Genomic DNA, 19,115 nt, shown 5'->3' on the forward strand with positions numbered 1-19,115 from the left:
GAGCGAATGACAGAGTTGACAGCCAATGGAGAGACTGGGAACTGCTTCCCCCTCCCTTTGCGTTTCAAATTCTAAGCTCCGTTTCCATCCGGGTCCTTCAGCCTCGTTCCCGGGCAGTATAAAGTTTGCTGTCTCCTTTGTTCGCCCTCGTTGCGCAGTAGTGCTAGCGGGTTCTGTCTTCCGTCTTCCGAGCCGGCCGCCCTCCCGCGTGCTGAAAGGCTAGGAAGCCTTTGTCTGCGAGCTCGTAGGAGCTTGAAACCGTTGTCACCCCTCCGGTACGTGCATCCTTTCCTTAGCCCTTGTTTCGGGCGCTCTCGCCACGTTAGAATTTGGGATTATCTCCCTGGAGATGGGGGGAGGCGGGCGCCATTTTAAGAGCCCAAGGTGCCGACCTAGTTAGATAAAGCGGAGAGTGTCGGAGGGAAACAAATGTAGCGAGTCTGTTTCATTCTGTTCTTGAAAGTTTGTCGCCGGCGGGGCGGGTAGTGGCGGAGGTCGGGGCTGGAGCGGGACGTAAGAGCTCGCACCACCGCGGTACCTGCATTGGGAGTGGGATGGCGCTGGCGCTGTGGATGGGCACGTGCACTTTTACGCGGGGTCCTTGTTCATTGGCGGCCTTGGAGGGGAAGCCCTTTGAATTTTCCAAGCCACAGCTGGTGGTAAAAGTTACTCCCCTGACTGGTGTCGGTTGTTCTGGGCTGAGTCCAAGTGTCGCCATTTTGTGTTTTCCACGAGGTTTTTAATGAAGGGTTTTAATTGGGTTCTGCTGCAGTCATGGAGTGTCGAGAGTTACAGTGCATGTTTCCACGTTCCGTTATTTAATATGAGGTGGTATCGACACTTTAAAAATGTGAGGCCTTTTCGATAGGGGTGGTGAATAAGGGAAGGCATAACTTGGCTCAAACTTTAAATGTATACTAAGATTTAGTAGAGAATTCTAATGAAGAAAGGCAAAGTTCTTAGAAGAGAGAGGGCTTGATGTTAAGGACCCGCGTCTGGCCCATGACCTTGAATGAGTCGATAGTTTTTAAAAACCATTAGGGTAATTGGGATGTAATTGTGTCTTAAAAAGCTACAAATCTAGGATTAAAACTTTTTCGAATGGTGAGTAGCTCATACTTGATTAAAACTGCCAAGGAGAAGAGGAAGGATAAAGATAAGTTGGCTTGGCCCTTTTAACCAGTTTAATGTAAACCGCGCTATGGTTTAACTACTTAATTTGGGTTTCCTTCTGAGGTTTTTAGGTCGCTTTTGGAGTCTTTAGTTATTAAAGAATAATTTTTAGTAAAACAAAAAAAAATGTACCACAGTAAATACATGTTTTGATGAACTTGAGAAGGAACTTTTTCCAGGATGGTATACTTATCTTTTCAGCAGACTCTCAACCAAGGAAAAAATGGTTGAAGCAGATCGCCCAGGAAAGCTCTTCATTGGTGGCCTCAATACAGAAACAAATGAGAAAGCCCTTGAAGCAGTATTTGGCAAATATGGACGAATAGTGGAAGGTGAGTTTATCTGAAAGTATATGCAGGGCTGTTGTAATTAAAATGTAAGCTATGATGAATTTGATTGCATTGATCATCTGAAATGATGTAGTTTGTCCTCTAAGAAGTTCTGAGCTTTCTTTTTCAAGATTCACTTTTGTTATTTCATTCGAACTAGAGTAACACTTTCCCCTCCTGAAAACTTTTTTAGTGCTCTTGATGAAAGATCGCGAAACCAACAAATCGAGAGGATTTGCTTTTGTCACCTTTGAAAGCCCAGCAGATGCTAAGGATGCAGCCAGAGACATGAATGGAAAGGTGAGATTGTTTGCACGATGGCAGTGTTTCCTAGTACATGTATAGCACAACGTTATCCAAGTCGTCTAGGGAAGCTCTTGAATTTTATTTTATTTTGAGAGTATAGCTTTCCAAGGCCCTGTTATATCTAGGCCTTGGTTAATTTTTATAACCCTGTGTTATAGCAAAGTTACAGATTATATTCTTAACAAGAGTCAGTTCAAATATTATGTGGTGTTATATTTTATCTGGGATCCATAAACTGATTTAATAACTTGGCTTTTTTTACTTGTCAGTTTTAATAAGTCGATAACTGACCTTGTTTTTAAAGAGGTGCGGTGGATCCACCTTATGTTTGGTTCAGATCATTTTTTAAAGACTGAATAATCATTTTAAGTAAATGGAAAAATAATAGTGTTTTTTCTTAGCTTAATTGGGTCAAATTTACCTATAGCGATTTTGAAGGATATCGGTGTCAGTGAATAGTGGATCTGAAAGTTCTTTTTAAATGTTGTAATTAACCATTTTGATATTTAGTCCTTAGATGGAAAAGCCATCAAAGTAGAACAAGCCACTAAACCATCATTTGAAAGTGGTAGACGTGGACCACCTCCACCTCCAAGAAGCAGAGGCCCTCCAAGAGGCCTTAGAGGTGGAAGAGGAGGAAGTGGAGGAGCCAGGGGACCTCCCTCACGTGGAGGGCACATGGGTAATGACTTCAGTCTACCTCAGACTTGGTGTATATATAGTTAGAAACTGCAAACCCACACCAGCATATGCTTTGGTTAAGTCTTTAAGGTTCCAGTTTTTAAAATTGAACAGTGGCTCATCTACCAAAGTGATAATGACTTAAAAAGAAAACATAGAAGGCATTCTAAGTTAAATTACATGCAGTGTTTTTAAATGATAGACAATACACTCTTCCTTATCTAGGCAGTTCAGTCTGTAGGAAAAAAATACTTGAAAATTTTGCATAGATGTTCGAGCATATGAAAATGAAACTTTGTTTTTCTTAGACATAATTGGAGACTAGTTTTAGTTTTAGTTTACTAGTCAATATAGACTTACATATGCTCAGTTTTGTACAGGTGAAAACTAAAAATTCCCCAACTAAGTAGAAATGGCCATATTCTTGATTAAAGAACTTTTATAGTCTTTTTTTGATTCTTGTATTAACATGTTTTTATTTTCTATTCTAATGTAGATGATGGTGGCTATTCCATGAATTTTAACATGAGTTCTTCTAGGGGACCACTTCCAGTAAAAAGAGGACCACCACCACGAAGTGGGGGTCCTCCCCCTAAAAGATCTGCTCCTTCAGGACCAGTACGCAGCAGTAGTGGAATGGGAGGAAGAGGTAAAATGAATGTTCCATTTTTAACAATCCACCATAACAAAAGGTGGAGAGGTGAATCCTAAAAAATTGCTTAAAACTGACTTGTGGACTGCAGGTGATCTAAGTACATGCAGTTAATGAGCACTGAAAAGAATTTAGGTTTAAATAGGAAATTTTAGAGTATGAAATTTCATTGAATCTCTTCATTACCTGACTGTAAGTTCACATATTAAGCTTTCTCTTTGGGTATATTTTTAAAATGATTGTTTTTTTTTTAAGCTCCTGTATCACGTGGGAGAGATAGTTATGGAGGCCCACCTCGAAGGGAACCTTTGCCTTCTCGTAGAGATGTTTATTTGTCCCCAAGAGATGATGGATATTCTACTAAAGACAGGTAATGAAAATGTAATAGCTTTTGCCTCGATAATTTGGGTTGAAGCGGGGGCTCATCAAAAGCATATAAACCCAGTTACTTTTGCTTTTGTAGCTATTCAAGCAGAGATTACCCAAGCTCTCGTGATACAAGAGATTATGCACCACCACCAAGAGATTACACTTACCGTGATTATGGTCATTCCAGTTCACGTGATGACTATCCATCAAGAGGCTATAGGTATATATGTGACTTTGCTGCCACAGCTTGCTTTAAAAAAGTTGATGTCCTGTAGCTTATAAATTTTCTCTTTAATTTAGTGATAGAGATGGCTATGGTCGTGATCGTGACTATTCAGATCATCCAAGTGGAGGTTCCTACAGGGATTCATATGACAGCTATGGTAAGATATTGGTTGAGTGTCTTTGAATATTACCAGCTTGAGCCTTTAGGTTCATGAGCCAGTTTATTAGGCTGTGTGGTGCTTGCTTTTAAAGGGATGTTTGCTTGCTTTTAAGGGGGTAACTATCAGCTGGGCTTTTCCTAGTTTTGTGAGGGGCTTTTGTTCTAAGTTTTTTTTTTTTTTTGAGGCTGTTTGCTTGCTTTGGAGGGGATTTTGCTTGCTTAAATTGGCAGCCTTATGTGTTTTCCCCCAACAGTGAAAATACAATTTAAAAATTTTATTAACATCATCAAATGTTTACCATTCCAATATGAAGGAAAGTCTACAGTTCAAAATTGCAACTTATCACTGGAAAGTGGCTGAGTGTCTACTATAAAATAACAAGCTGTCTGGAATATCCTCTTGAAATACACACCGTCTTCAGTCTTGTCAAACAAACATTAAAACCCATCCATTTCCATATCTCAGCAGATGAGCAAATCCCTGTTAATGGCCAGCAATGGCAGAGTTTAAAACCTCCCAGTTGAGAAAGTAAACGTTTAATACAAGAATTCTGTAAATTCAAATTTAAATGTTGTATATATACAATTTATAGTGTTGCCATATTACCTGACCATTGACCCTGCAGGTAACTCACGTAGTGCTCCACCTACACGAGGGCCCCCGCCATCTTATGGTGGAAGCAGTCGCTATGATGATTACAGCAGCTCACGTGACGGATATGGTGGAAGTCGAGACAGTTACTCAAGCAGCCGAAGTGATCTCTACTCAAGTGGTCGTGATCGGGTTGGCAGACAAGAAAGAGGGCTTCCCCCTTCTATGGAAAGGGGGTACCCTCCTCCACGTGATTCCTACAGCAGTTCAAGCCGCGGAGCACCAAGGGGTGGTGGCCGTGGAGGAAGCCGATCTGATAGAGGGGGAGGCAGAAGCAGATATTAAAAACAAAACTTTGGACCAAAATCCCTATTCAAAGAAACAAAAAGGAACCTATTCTGTCATAACTACCCAAGGACTACTAAAAGAAAAAATTGTTACCTTTTTTAAATTTCCTGTTAAGTTCCCCTTCCATAATTTTTATGTTCTTGTGAGGAAAATAGTAAAACATGTTTAATCTTTTGATCTTGACATTGCTTTCAACAAGCAAATGTTACATGTATTAAGACTTGACTTGTGTATTAGTGTTGTAATTTTCCAAGTTAAAAGTGTCCCTAAAGGCCACTTCATTTTTTTCCCAGTAAATGAGGCAAGCAATTCTAAGATCTTCCACAAACATCTAGCCATCTAAAATGGAGAGATGAATCCCTCTGCTTATACAAACAAGCTAGTTATATTAGAGGGTGGTTGGGGTATACTACTCTTAGGATCTCACACTGTCTTCAAACTGAAATCTCAAATGTTCTCAGTATGAAAAACCTGAGATCAGGTGCTTATGTAAGGAAAGTGCTATTCACCCAGTAAACCCAAAACAAATGGATAGTGCTGGCCATATTTTGCCTTTCTGACATTTCCTTGGGAATCTACAAGAACACCTCCCCTTTTCCCCTCCCCCAATAAGACCATTAAGTGTGTGTTAAGCAACTACAGAATACTAAATAAAAAGTTTGGCCAAAACCAACCATGAAGCTGCAAACGATGCTTGCTCTTACTGTTTCAAATTTTTGCAACTCTGTAGTGTCTCACTTTTAAGGAACAGCTTGATTGCAAAGGAGAAAATAGATAAGCAATGAAGTTATCTCCAACTTCTCAAAGGCTTATGACTTCTAAAAAGTGAATCTATCAGCATTCCACATCAGATTTAAAGCATCAAATGCCTGTGAAACCGCAAAGATGGTAAGCAAAGCAAACTAGTTTTTCCGTCTAAGTCGAAATTGAACACTTAAACCTTCCTCATAGTACAGTGAAACATACTGTACTTCATGGCAGTGGAAATGCTTTCTAGATTAAGAAAAAACCTTTTGGAAAAGCAAAGTGTTCTATAGCATATTAGAAGTCCTCCAAATTCAACACTTGGATTTTTTTTTAAAGCATGTACGGCACTTTAAAGGCCTTAATACAGCTGTTTACCAATAGCCATCTGGGGCTTGGGAGGGGGTAACTTTTTTTTTAAGTCTTTTCGATGAAGACCTTTAAACATGCTTCATATATTTTAACATTTTTCAAATTAGTCTTTTAGTCAATATAGGAAATGGCTTAAGTTTGGGGTCCCCCTCTCTACCCCTGTAAGCCATTGCAAACTTGACATTTAGTTGGATGCCTGACTTGTTTTTAGTTCTGTGAAACTACACTGTATGGAGAAAGTCTATTGCAAGTGGTCTTTAAAAAGCAAAACCTGAGGCAGCATGACCCAGGTCCAGCCACGAAGTTGAAAAAGATGCTCTTGAATATAGTAAACTTGAAGACCTCCAACTAAAAATCCTTATACTGCACTTATTCCTTCAAATAAGTTTTGTTCGTTCAACTTATGGATTTAACATGGCAGTGCACCATTGGAACAGAATGAGAATCCATAAGCCATGGAACTTAACCATTTAAGCCATTCCAGTCCATCCCAAGCCAGTGAAACTTCCACCACTTAAGAAACGTAGTAGACCATGAAATACGTTAAGCTGCAAGTCTGAACTTGCCTTTTCTTTCTGGAAAAGAGGGCAGTAAGTTATAGGCAAGTTTTGAAGAATTTCCTTAAGAGAGATAACTAGTTACCTATTTAATTTTTACAGGTTGAGGATTTTGGTCATTATGGTCATGGAGTGCTGATTTATTCACACTAGATAAAGCTGGCAGCAAGAGAAATCAAATGCTACGGTAAGTTCAAAAGCAGTGGCTGTTATAGGTTGAAATACTGTAGGTTTGCCACTTCGTATGGCTGGGGATATTGGCAAGTTATCTACATAAGGGATAATCTTAACTCATGGGTCGCAAGGTAAATGGTGTCATGTATAACAGCTGGCATATTTATAGGATGAAGTTATTTTAAATTTGTATTTTCTCATCAGTCCTGCAGAGTGCTTAGCTATTCTGGAATGTATCAAGCTTGCTAGTACTCTTCATAAATAGTTGACTGGAGCTCTACAATTTGTGTTCTGGCACTTCAGTAAACCTTTGTATGAGGTTCAAACTTGGTTCCTGCACATTTTCTGATAATTATCAGGCCTGATCCTTTGCAGAGCCACAGTACGAATCCACTAAAAGAATAGATGTAGCTGCTACTAAGTTCCCAGTTGATCAGTTTTATTGATGTAATGACATATACAGTCTTGATATTACCAAAGTGAGGCTGACAAGAATTATAGTGGGTATATATAGTTGCTTTTTAGCTCTTGGAATTAAAGCAAATGTTTTGTTGCTAGTTGTGTAGGTAAGGGGGCAGTCATTTTCTGTTTGAAATAGTGTCTTGTGTGTTTGAAATAGTGTCTTGTGACCTGATCACATGCTTTTCATTTTACAGAGTTGTTGAAGCAGAAGAATGCCGATTGTGGATAAGGCACAAGTTGCATAAGCAGTACTCATCAGAATTGGTTTGGTGCAGGCAATAGATTTTTGCCTTCGAGGGTTCATGTGGGTCTGAGGAAGGCATCAGTGTTGGTTAGCACTCTTGACTAAAGAAGTGGTAGCTACTTAAGTAATTGACTAGATGGAGAAAGGGGAGCAATTAAGGAAATTGGTAAGTGGAGGTAGCCAGGAAGTTCTTGTTCTTTATGTGGATTCTGTAGCTTTGGCTATCATTTTGTTGAGCTAAAGTCATAGGGACAACTCTAATTTAGAACTTCCCTAATTATCACTGTCAGTTGAATTAGGAAAATGAAAGGCATAAGTGGTAGCTCTATCCAGTAAAGTGTCTTATTTTCAGCAGGTGAAACACTTTACTGTTTATCCAGAAGGGAGATTTAGTTGTAAAACTGAAGGGAAGAATATTTTTCTGGAAACATGGCTAAAATGATCTAAAGCACACTTTAAAAAATGGAAACAAAATTGGGCCACTTGGCTTTTTCTTTTTAATTGTTTTGTAAGCCTACTTTACCCCCCACCTCCTGTCTTGGAAACAAATCAAGATACACCTTTATTGTGTTGGAAAATAGAGCCAATAGTGTAAAAGCTAATGTTCTTAAACAGGTTTGAGTCATTGGGTTAGAAGAACCAACTCAACTTGTGAGAATTTTGCATAGTAAATAGCAATACTATCATGTCCAACATTTGTGATTGTGGGAAATAATCCAAAAAATGTAACCCTCATTTGACAGGCTCTTTTAATCATATTGACCAAATTTGAACGGCTGTTGCACTTACATAGATGTCTTCCTCAATCTTATAATTGAAATAACTTGGATTTATGCTTCTTTTGGCTCTTGAGATATTATTTAGATATTTTGAAGATGGTACAGAACATTGAGATCAATCATAGTAAACATGAATACTAAATTCAAATTAGGTAGTATGCTTAAATGACCAGACAGCTGTTTGGCAAATAGTTTACTGACCCAGCAGACTTAATTCTGCTCTCGTTGGAAAAGAATTGGTCTTGATTCTTCTGGCTTTATAGTGGTTGTAAAAGAAACAGAATGAGTGTTTTCTTTGTTAAGTTGAATATAGAACATAGGTATTATAGATAACTCTTTTTGGAATGTTTTGTATTTGGAACTAATAAAACTTAAAATGCATTTTTTTTTGTGGCTCTGGGTTCTTTTTTCACTTTATTGCAATACGGAATTTATTTAGACCTTTAAGTATGACTTAACTCATGTGTCCTGTCCCCCAAACTAGTTGTGATGCACTGTTGGCACTTGAGCAGTTTCTAGGGAACAGTCACTGAGGTGGCTTGTTGGTTTGACTAGGCCTCTTAGTAGAGTGAGCTTCAGGTAGGCATTAGGTGTAATTTAGATGGTTTATTTAACCTTTACCCTAAAATTAAATGGCAGTGACACTAAAAAAGTAGAAGCTAAAATACCAAAGATGTGCTATAGTGCTTTTACTGTTTTTGGCTTAACTCTTGGGGAAAATTGGTCAGTTAATTAAGTTTGGCAGTGAATCTCTCCTTTGGATCAAGTCCTTCAGCATTGCTGTTAAGACCACCAGGTGATTGATATGCTGCTTGGCAGCTTTCTTGGCTGCCTGCTTATATACATCTGATCCCTGGTGTTCATTTGCACTGTGGTGCCAAAACAATTAGCATTTCTCATTCAAGGGAAAGCCATGGACTGGGGGAGTATGATGCCTCAAGCAGTGGAGCGGTGTTACCAAAATCTATAGTGTTAGAAGAGGCAATGCAGAAAAGGTGTGATTGGCTACAGGTCCAGTCGGGTAAGGAGAGCTAGCTAAAGTTGAGTTGAAGGGTTGTATATGTCAGGTTTCCTTTACAGGTGTTTACTGTAAATGCAAGCTGACTCAGACTTAGATTTGTGATACGTGTCAGGAGCAGCCTCTATTTTGTGGGGCCCAATATATGTATTAACTTTATCAGTACCTAAGACAGTATTGCTTTTGGCGTATGTAGCCAGTTGAATAAAACTTACCTCATGGAGAAGGGATATTAGCTGAGCATTAGGATGGCAGAAAAAGCCCTAAGTATTCTGTAAATAACCTCAGTGCCATAACCGGTTCCAGAAACTTCATCCCAGTCAATAGCTCATCTCCCATCCCCAGAGAAACAATGTAGACCTGGTTTCTATCACTGTAAGATGTTTATACTTCATTAAAAATTAAATCTTAACATGAATGTATCTTTTGTGTCTTGCTTTCAGCATGTTTTTGAGATTCAGCCATGTAGTCGGTGCGTAGTTCATTTTTGTGTTGCAGAGTAGAATTCTAGAGTATAGTTTATGCATTCTATTGATACATCTGGGCTGTTTCTAGTTTGGGTCTATTATGTTTGAATATACTAGTCTTGGACATGTTTTCATTTCTTTTCGATAAATTTCTTGGAATTGGTGGGGTAGATAGAGTAGATGTTAAGTTTTAGTTATACAATATGTTAGTGTCAGGCGTACAACAGTGATAAGACATTATACTTTATAAGTATGATCACATTAAGTCTAGAAATCGTGTTGTGCAAACTTAACAGTATTAATGACTTCCCCTTCATCTTTCACTCATCCCCTTCACCATCTCCCCACTGGTAACCATCAATTTGATTTTTGTTCCCTGAGGTTTCTTTTTTTAGATTCCACATATAAGTGAAACCATGTGGTATTTGTCTTTCTATTGTGATTTTCATTTGAATTCCCCTGATGACTAATGATGCTATGCACTTCTTAAACAGCAAGTTGGAGCTGATTTTAAACTACAGAAAAGTTCCTAGACTTTCACTCAGTTTGCCCTAATTTCAATATCTTACATAACTGGTATGTTTATCAATTAAGATTAACATTGGTGTATTACTATTAACTAAATTCCACACTTTATTCAAATTTCACAAATTTTTCTTTACTATCTGTTCCAAGATCCAATCCTGTATTACATTGCATTTCATATTGGACTGTTTCTCATTTTATAGTTATTGTCCATCTTTCACAAACTGTCCAAGTCTTGTCCATTTCAAAAATTGGATTCTCTTAAATATTACAGAAATTTTTTATATACCCTGGATACAAGTCTTGTCAGATAAGTGTGTTGCGAATATTTTCTCCTAGTCTGTCTGACCTGTTATTCTTGAGCAATTAAATCTGATTCATCAAAAATTTTATGGTTATTGCTTCCAGTGACCTATTGAAACTTTGCCTACTTTGAGGTCGAAGATTTTTTCTACAAGCCCGGTAGTTTTTGTGTTGGGTCTGTAATCCATTTTGAATTTTTTTTTATGGTGAAGTAGGAATTGAAACTTATTTTTTAAAATATAAATATTCTAGCGTCTTTCGTTGAGAATTCCATTGAATAACCTCAGTATTTCTGTAAAAACCATATACACCTAGGTCCATTGCTGTACTTTTTTGTTAATGTCTATCTCTATTAGCTTTATAGTAAGGTCTATAAAGATACTAATTTTTTAAAAGTTTTTTTCTTCAGTGTTACTTTATCCTTGAAGTTAATTGTTGCTTTTTTTTCCCTCCTTCAAACTCCATCTTCCATGCTAGAGCCTTGCCTAAAATGAGTGAGACTTTATGGTTTTGTTTTCATGACTATATGTAGGGAATTAACATGTTTGTAAACCCAGAGCTTTTTGACTTTTGAGCTTGAGGGGGAGGCTCGTTGGGAAATGCCTAATGCCACTGCTAGTCAGATTCCTCAAGAAAATCTTGGCCGAATACCTGCCTTGATGTTATTTACTAGCTCAAGATACAGGCTTGAGATTTCAGTGTGTGCGTGATGGGAGTGGGAGATGACACGGCCTGTACATGTAGTAAGCTCCCACTCCAGCAGTGCCGTTGCTGCCTTAATGTATCCCACCTGTAGCTGGCTGGGGTCAGCTATGCTCTGTCGCTATGGTGATGAGATAGAGGATGATCTTCCAGAGCAGTGTTGAAGGGAAAAAAAGGTACGATTAGAAATTTCTCCTGGCATATCTGCCCAAGGTGCCTGCCGCTCTTCCATTTTTAGGCCTCTCTCCCCTGACCTCCATCCCCACCCCAGACTCGCCCTTCAGTCTCTCTCTAGGTGTTAGAGGAAATCTGAGTTCAAATTTCAGCCTCAGCATTACCAGGTGTATGACCTTGGGATAAGCTACTTGTTTCCTCATCTGTAAAATGGGGATGATCTTATCTAATTGCATCATCTGATTAGATTAAATGAGTTAATCGTGCTTGGCACGTGGTAAATGCTGAATAAATAGTACATTTCATCATCTGTCAATTTTCCTCTTCTATATCATCTTGAGGGCTGGAATTGGAAGAGAGCCAGCACCTTATGTTAGATCAACATCTTGTCAAGGACTGAAAATCCCTACTGCAAGCCAAGGTTTTTCCTTTTTCTCCTGAGTAATAGTTCTCAATTATTTTTGTACATTATTGTGATTAGCCCACACAAGGTCTTTCTCATTTTATTTTCACTTTTTATTCCCATTTCCATTTCCCAGCCCCGCTGTGGTAACCATTCTAATGCATTTAGTATGTTTCCTTTGTATGTGTTTTTATTGAATGTATATTGATGTCTTATACACACACATCATGCACATATTTACTTAAATGGTATGGTGTTATATATCTCATTCTAATTTGTCACTATGTTTTAAGATTTACTGATGTTGCAAAATATACATATAGTAAACCGTTTGTAACTATAGCATAGTATTTGGTATGCATCCCCCATCATTTACCCATCCACCCTCCCAGTTTGGCGTGTAAGTTATTTATTTCTTGATTGTAGTATATTACCTGGCTGCCTGGAGCATGCCGAGATTTGACCTAGTTGTGGGTCTAGTGCCACTTGGAGGTGGTTGTGGTTGATCTTAAGAATAGCATTGCTTTTAAAGAAACCTGTTGCAGGCAAGGTCATCCCAGGAATTTTAAGCAGAGGAAGGCTCATTAAGACCCTGCCATGCAAAGCTGCTTTAACTGGTAAGGGAGGTTCCGAATGACTTGAGGGGTTCAAGATTGCCAGTTTTCAAATGGGTTCAAACAGATGTCTCTATTCCAAGTTTCAGGGTCCCCTTATCAATGCTGTTTCATGTGAGAAACTTGATGAGACTGAATTCAACTGTCACTGTAAATCAGCATCCTGTACAGTTGATTTTCAGGAATATCGGCTTGCAACTATAAGATAGTTTTTTTAGGGTTATGGAAGCTCTCATTCTCAGGCCGTGAGGAGCTGAGAGTGGACTTGAGCTTGTAATTTTTTTCTTTTCTTTTTAAACGCCTGCAGCACCTGGTATTCCTAGGTGATCTCCCATCCAAGTACTAACCACGCCCGACCCTGTTTAGCTTCCGAGATCAAATGGCATTGGCATGTTCAGGGTGGCATGGCTGTATTCTTGTAATTTTTCTCTTTGTAGGCCCTCAAGTGAACTCCAGAATCTACCCAATGCCTGCCTCTATGATCATTGTTACTGGTACCGTGGTTAAGTGCAGCAGCCACTTGGGCTCCCTAAGCACATGTTTCACGTCTTGATTCATTGTGATGCCCCTGCATGCCATGAATTACTGTCATCCAATTTCTCATTTGTAAAGAGCACTGATCTCAAACCCAGAGGCATGAGCAAACCACCCCCCAAATCCTGTTTTTGTGGGTCTGTCTCCAGTTGCTACTCTCCAAGGTCTATCTTCAAGGCAATTCAGTATTTGGATCCAATCAGGAGAGAGAAACCACACATAAGGTTTGAATCGAATTATTTAACATGGATAGGAATAATTTAGGGATAGTAAGAAGAGGACTCAAGAATATAGGAGGCCAAGATGGAGTACTCAAGGAAGACACCCCACCCTAAGGCTATGATAAGAGGACCCAAAGAAGATCCCCACCCCAACTCCAGTGCCTAAATCTAGACGGAGAGGCATGGATGTTGGGAAACAGGCCACATAGCAGGAGGTGAGCAATGGTCGAGTGAGCAAAACATCTGTATTTGCAGCTGCTCCCCAGCACTAGCATCACCCTCTCAGCTCCACTTAAGACCATCAGGCATTAGATTCTCATAGGAGCACTGGTCCCTGGCGCCAAAAAGGTTGGGGACCGCTGCTCTAGAATTACTGGAGAAGGCTGTTCACAGGGAGGTGTGTCACCACAGGTACTCAGCTATAAAACTGCTTCAGAGCAGGAGGGGGTTTCTGGGGAATCTGCTGCCCATTGTGCACTGCAGGAGCCAGGCACTGGAGAGGCTGTGAACACTGTGAGGGCCTGAGGCCAGAGACAACCCCCACTGCAGGAGCCAGACATAGGGAAGTTGACCATGCTGGAGAAGCAGATGCTGCAAGAGCCAGCCAAGCAAGCATATCAGAACCAGGAAGCAAAACCTTTTCTTTTTTTCTGCCTGTACTGCCAAAACCTACACTGATATTGCGATACAGTAAATAATATATTTTGGTCTTCATCCTCAGCTCTTGAAACAGCTCTGGAATTATAAGTGAAAGGAGCATCTTTTGTAATATTAGGGTTTTGTCCTCAGTTTTTGAAATAACACCAGAATACTAAAAATGAAAAGCATGTCTTTTGTTAATTCCTAAAACCCTAAGGGTGGGGAGGCTGGTTGCTAGAGGATCCCAAGGACCATGTAATTAGAGGATTGGAACTTTCAGCTTCACCCCCTGACGTCAGGGAAGTGAGAGGCATGGAGGTCGAGTTAATCACCAGTGGCCAGTGATCTAATCAATCATACCTATGTAATGAAGCCTTCATAAAACCCTAACTGAAAGGATTTGGAGAACTTCCCAGTTGGTGAACACATGGAGTTGCTGGGAGGGTGGTGTATCCAGAGAGGGTATGGAAGCTCTGCGCCCCTTTCTGTACCTTGCCCTATGTGTCTCTGATTTGGCTGTTCCTGAGTTGTATTCTTTATAATAAATGAGTAATAGTAAAGCACTTTCCTGAGTTCTGTGAGCTGTTCTAGCAAATTGAACCTGAGGAGGGGGTGGTGGAACCCCTGATTTATAGCAGGTCAGTCAGAAACATAAGAGGCCTAGACTTGTGGCATCTAAAGTGGAGGAAGTCTTGTAGACTGAGCCCTTAACTTGAATCTGATGCTAACTCCAGATAGAATTGCAGACCATCCAACTTTGATCAGAGAATGGGTCAATGTGGGGAGGAAAAGTAACCCACACGTTTGGTGGCCAGAAGTATTGAAAGGGGTAGTACAGGGGAAACAATTTTTTTTTCCAAATATGCCTGCTAGCAAAGTAAAAATCTTGAAAGGGCTCAGATTCATTTCCATACAGAAAGCAAAAAGAGTGAATTTGGTATTGTCTTTTCCTTAGATGTCTGATAGAAATCACAAATGAAATAATCTGCACCTAGAATTTTTATGGGAAGAGTTTTTTTATTGCAGATTTAATTTCTTAAGTAGATATAGGTCTATTCAGGTTTCCTATTTTTGTGTCTTTGTCAGGTAAGATTCCAAAATGGCCCCCCAAATTTCCCTCCCAAATCCCCAGGAACAAATATATGTCAGTCATGATTATATTGTGTTACATGGTAAAAGGGATTTTGCAGATATAATTAAAGTTACTAATTAGTTGCCCTTGAGTTAATCAAAACGGAGAATATCTGGGAAGGCCCAATATAATCACTGGAGCTCTTTGAGAGCAGAGATTTTTCTTTGGCTGGTAGCAAAAGAGGAAGCCAGAGATTTGAGCATGAGAATTTCATGTGCCATTGCTTGCATGAAGATGGAGGGGGCTACATGTCAAGGAATAAGGGTAACCTGTGAAGCTGAGAGCAGCCACAGGCTGACAGCTAGGTCAACGAACTAAATGCCATCGAGTCAAATGAGTTTGGAAACAGATTCTTCCCGAGAACCTCCAGAGAACAGCCCAGCCCAACCAACACCTTGGTTTTAGCCTTATGTGACTCTAAGCCAAGAACACAGAAGGCCCCACTTGGACTTCTGACCCTCGCTTCTCCCCTCCCCAGATAACCACCTAAATAACTCCCTCACCTCCCTCAAGTTCTTTGCTCACATCTCCTCAATGAGGCCTACCCTGACTGTCCTATTTAAAAACTGCAATCTCTTCATTCCATGTCACCCCATGCTCAGCATTCCTAAACTCTATTACCCTGCTCTAGTTTCCCTCCACCATAACTTATTTCTTACATACTATATAATTTGCCTATATATTATATCCATTCTTTTCTGTCTTCCCCTGTTAGAATATAATCTTCATGAGATTGGGGAACTTTATCTAATGCCTAAAGTACCTGGCACAGTAGGAGTTCAAAAAATATGTGTTGAATGAGTTAATATGCTTTTATCTCCATACTATTCTTCCAAAAATGTCTCTGCCTAACACTATTTTGCGTATATCCCTAAATATACTGTACCATGGCCACCCCAAAGAAAGACAAGCCAGTTTTGTGAATAATTGCATTCAACTCCAAGTGCAACATCTCTAGGATCTTATCTCCATTTTCTCTAATATGTGGACTAAAATGTTAAATTTATCCCCAAACATTCTATATAAAGTATTGAGAGGAAACAATAGTATGATAGAATGGTAACTGGTCACAAGGTCACAGTTGATATTTATAGTGTTTTGTCTAAAATCTCCATTTTATATTCCCTTTATCTCAGTTAATGGTGATATTTTACTTGGTGGTATTACCCAAAACTTAATTTCTGAGGGATGTAAGCCCTTGGCGAGTCTACCTGTGTGTTGTAGTAATCTTCCTTGAACCTTTAAAAAATATTTTTTTTTTAAAAAAGTGCAACAGAAAAGTAAACAAAGCAACTTCCACTTATGATGATGATGGAGTAATTGGTACTGAACCTGCTTGCCCTCTATAAACAATGGTAAAACTGTACAAAATATAATGAGAACTATTTTCAGGCATTGCACAATAAGCATTACAGAAGTATAATTCCTGAGAAAAGGGAAACACATGAGGGGAGCCCCATATTCACTCCAGTTCTCTGCCTGGGGACAATTCTGACTGCAACACAGGGAGGTAGCGTCCCAGTCTCATCAGGTTTAAAATCGAGGTGTTAGAATACCTGCATTCATCTCTGGATGATCTAGGAGAGAGTCTATTTCCTCGCTCATTTGGGTTGTTGGCAGATTTCCTTTCCTTGTGGTTATAGGACTGAGGTCCATGTTTACTTGCACACTGTAAAGTAAGGGATGTTCCCAGCTTCTAAGGGCTAACAGATTCTTTAGCTTGCATCCCCCTTCTGCCATCTTCAAAGGCAGCAATGGCAGATTGAGTCCTTGACATGTTCCATCTCTCTGACCTGCTTCCCTTTTCTACTTTTAAGGACTCATGTGATTAGACTTGTCCCACATAGATAATCTAGAATAATCTCCCTATTTTATGTAAACTGATTAGCAACTTAAACTTCATCTGCAACCTTAATTCTTCTTCTCCATGTAACATAACATATTCACAGGTTCTGGGGATTAAGACATGGACATCTTTGCAGAGGTCATTATTCTGCCTACCACACAGTTCTCTAACTGTAATGGAGCCAAACTAGAAATCAATAACAAAAATGCAACAGGAAAATCAATGAACACTTGGAAATAAAACTTTAGCACTGCTAAATTATCCATGCATCAAAAAGAAAGTCTCAAAGAAAAATTTTAAGAATACATAGACTTGAATGAAAATGAAAATACGACATATCCAAATATGTGGGACTCATCTAAAGCAGTGCTGAAAGGGAAGTGTTTTTTTATATAGTAGCTTCATTGACAAATGATTTACCCTTTTAAAGTACAATTCAATGGTTTTTAGTATATTCACAGAATTGTGCAACCATCACCACTATCTAAGAACATTTTTATCACCCCCCAAAGACACTCCATACCTCTTTGCGGTTACTTCTTCCTCCCTGCCCCCAGGGCCTAGAAAACTAATCTACTTTCTATTTCTATGGATTTGCCTATTTTTTATTTGCACTTAGAGGGAATCATAAAATATGTAGCCTTTTGTGATTAGCTTCTTTCACTTAACATAATGTTTACAAGGTTCATCCATGTTGTAGCATATATCAGTACTTCATTCCAACTGTTGTCAAATAATATTCCATTGTATGGATATAACACATTTTGTTTATCCAACAACTGGTGGACATTTGGGTAATTTACACTTTTTTTGATTAGGAATAATGCTGCTTATGAACATTCCTGTGCAGGTTTTTGTGTGAACATGGTTTCAGTTCTGGGTACAAACCTCAGGGTGGAACTGCTGGATCATATGGTAACTTATTGTTGACCATTTTAAGTATGTACAAAATTATTTTTCAAAGTGGCTACAACATTTTATAATCCCATGAAAGAGAAATTTATAACACAAAATACTGTTTACATTAGAAAAAAGGAAAGATCTTAAATCAATCGCCTAAGTTCTTCCTTCAAGCAACTAGAAAACAAAAAGCAAAATGAAACCAAAGAAAGCGGAAGGAAGGAAATAATAAAAAATAAGAACAGAAATGAACAGAAATTGCTGAAATTCAAAACAGGAAAACAATAGAGAAATCAATGAAATAAAAAGTTCTAAAAAATCAATAAATTGATAAACCTCTAGCAAGATTAACAAAGATAAAAAGAAGATATAATTACCAATATCTGGAATCAGACAAGGGATATAACTACAGATCCTACAGACACTGAAAGGATATAAAAGGGAATGTTAGGAACAATTCAACACTCATAAATTTGAAAACTTAAAATTATACCAGTTCTTCCAAAACCAAAAGGTACCCGTGATGGTTAATTTTATGTGTCAACTTGACTGGACTAAGGGATGCCAAGATAACTGGTAAAACATTATTTCTGGGTATGTCTGTGAGGGTGTTTCTTGAATAGATTAGCATTTGAATTGGTAGGCTGAGTAAAGATTTCCCTCACGAATGTAGCTGGATATCATAGATTCAGGGCCCGAACTGAACAAAAAAGCAGAGGAAGGGTGAATTTGCTCTCTGTTTGAATTGGGACATCCATATTCTCTTGTCCTTGGACATCAATGCTCCTGGTTCTCAGGCCTTTGGACTTGAACTGGGATTTACAGCATTGGCTCCCCTGGTTCTTAGGCCTTCAGGTTTGGACTGGAATTATGCCATCAGCTTTCCTGGGCCTCCAGCTTACAGATGGAGATCATGGGAAGTCTCAGCCTCCATAACCACGTGAGCCTGTTCCTCATAATAAATTTCTTTCTGTAGATCTCTCTATATATGTATCCTATTGGTTCTATTTCTCTGGAGAATACTAATACAGTACTAAAACTAAACAAAAATAAATTGGATCACCCCAATAATTTTAAATAAAAAAATAGATCATCCGAATAGCCCTTTTTTACCATGAAAGAAGTTGAATTTACAACTAAAAAAGCTTCTGAAAAAGAAATCTTCATGCTCGTATTGTTTCACTGGAGAATTCTCATACACATTTAAAGAATCAATATCAATATTATACAATCTCCTCAAGAAAATAGAAGAGGAGGGAACACTTCTCAGCTCATTTTACGAGGTCATTATTAATGTGATACAAAAACCAGACAAAGACAGCATAAAAGAAAAAACTATATCTCTCATGAAGTTAGACACAAAATACTCAATAAAATATTAGTAAACCAAATCCATCAATATACAAAATGAATTACACACCACAACCAAGTTGGATTTATTCCAATAATGCAAGACTGGTTCAATATTCA

At 38.8% G+C, this 19,115-nt stretch overlaps 1 protein-coding gene and 1 non-coding gene across 3 annotated transcripts; both read left to right on the plus strand.

The window, feature by feature from the left end:
- Positions 1 to 76: 76 nt before the first annotated feature.
- On the plus strand, positions 77 to 8,548 carry RBMX (RNA binding motif protein X-linked). 2 transcript variants are annotated; one of them, XM_039874851.1, is made up of 11 exons: positions 77 to 275; positions 1,375 to 1,505; positions 1,696 to 1,802; positions 2,319 to 2,490; positions 2,986 to 3,138; positions 3,397 to 3,511; positions 3,605 to 3,730; positions 3,811 to 3,893; positions 4,522 to 5,723; positions 6,611 to 6,695; positions 7,339 to 8,548. In XM_039874851.1, the coding sequence occupies exons 2-9, from the start codon at positions 1,397 to 1,399 to the stop codon at positions 4,830 to 4,832; spliced, it is 1,176 nt and encodes a 391-aa protein (XP_039730785.1). In that variant the 5' UTR covers positions 77 to 275; positions 1,375 to 1,396; the 3' UTR covers positions 4,833 to 5,723; positions 6,611 to 6,695; positions 7,339 to 8,548. The 2 variants fall into 2 exon arrangements, with proteins under 2 accessions (XP_039730785.1, XP_039730778.1); XM_039874844.1 differs by having other exon boundaries at positions 93 to 275; positions 1,378 to 1,505.
- On the plus strand, positions 1,554 to 1,622 carry LOC120613249 (small nucleolar RNA SNORD61). Its single transcript, XR_005655635.1, has one exon. It is a non-coding gene; the product is annotated as a small nucleolar RNA SNORD61 (small nucleolar RNA).
- Positions 8,549 to 19,115: the final 10,567 nt, after the last annotated feature.

The sequence above is a fragment of the Pteropus medius genome, unplaced genomic scaffold, assembly GCF_902729225.1.
Source record: "Pteropus medius unplaced genomic scaffold, Ma_sr-lr_union100, whole genome shotgun sequence".
NCBI lineage: Eukaryota > Metazoa > Chordata > Mammalia > Chiroptera > Pteropodidae > Pteropus > Pteropus medius.

Coding starts and splice junctions, on each gene's coding strand:
- RBMX (XM_039874851.1), top strand. CDS start 1,397: ATGGTTGAAGCAGATCGCCCAGGAAAGCTCTTCATTGGTGGCCTCAAT. Junction 1,803..2,318: donor CCAGAGACATGAATGGAAAG/GTGAGATTGTTT, acceptor TTTGATATTTAG/TCCTTAGATGGAAAAGCCAT. Junction 3,894..4,521: donor GGATTCATATGACAGCTATG/GTAAGATATTGG, acceptor TTGACCCTGCAG/GTAACTCACGTAGTGCTCCA.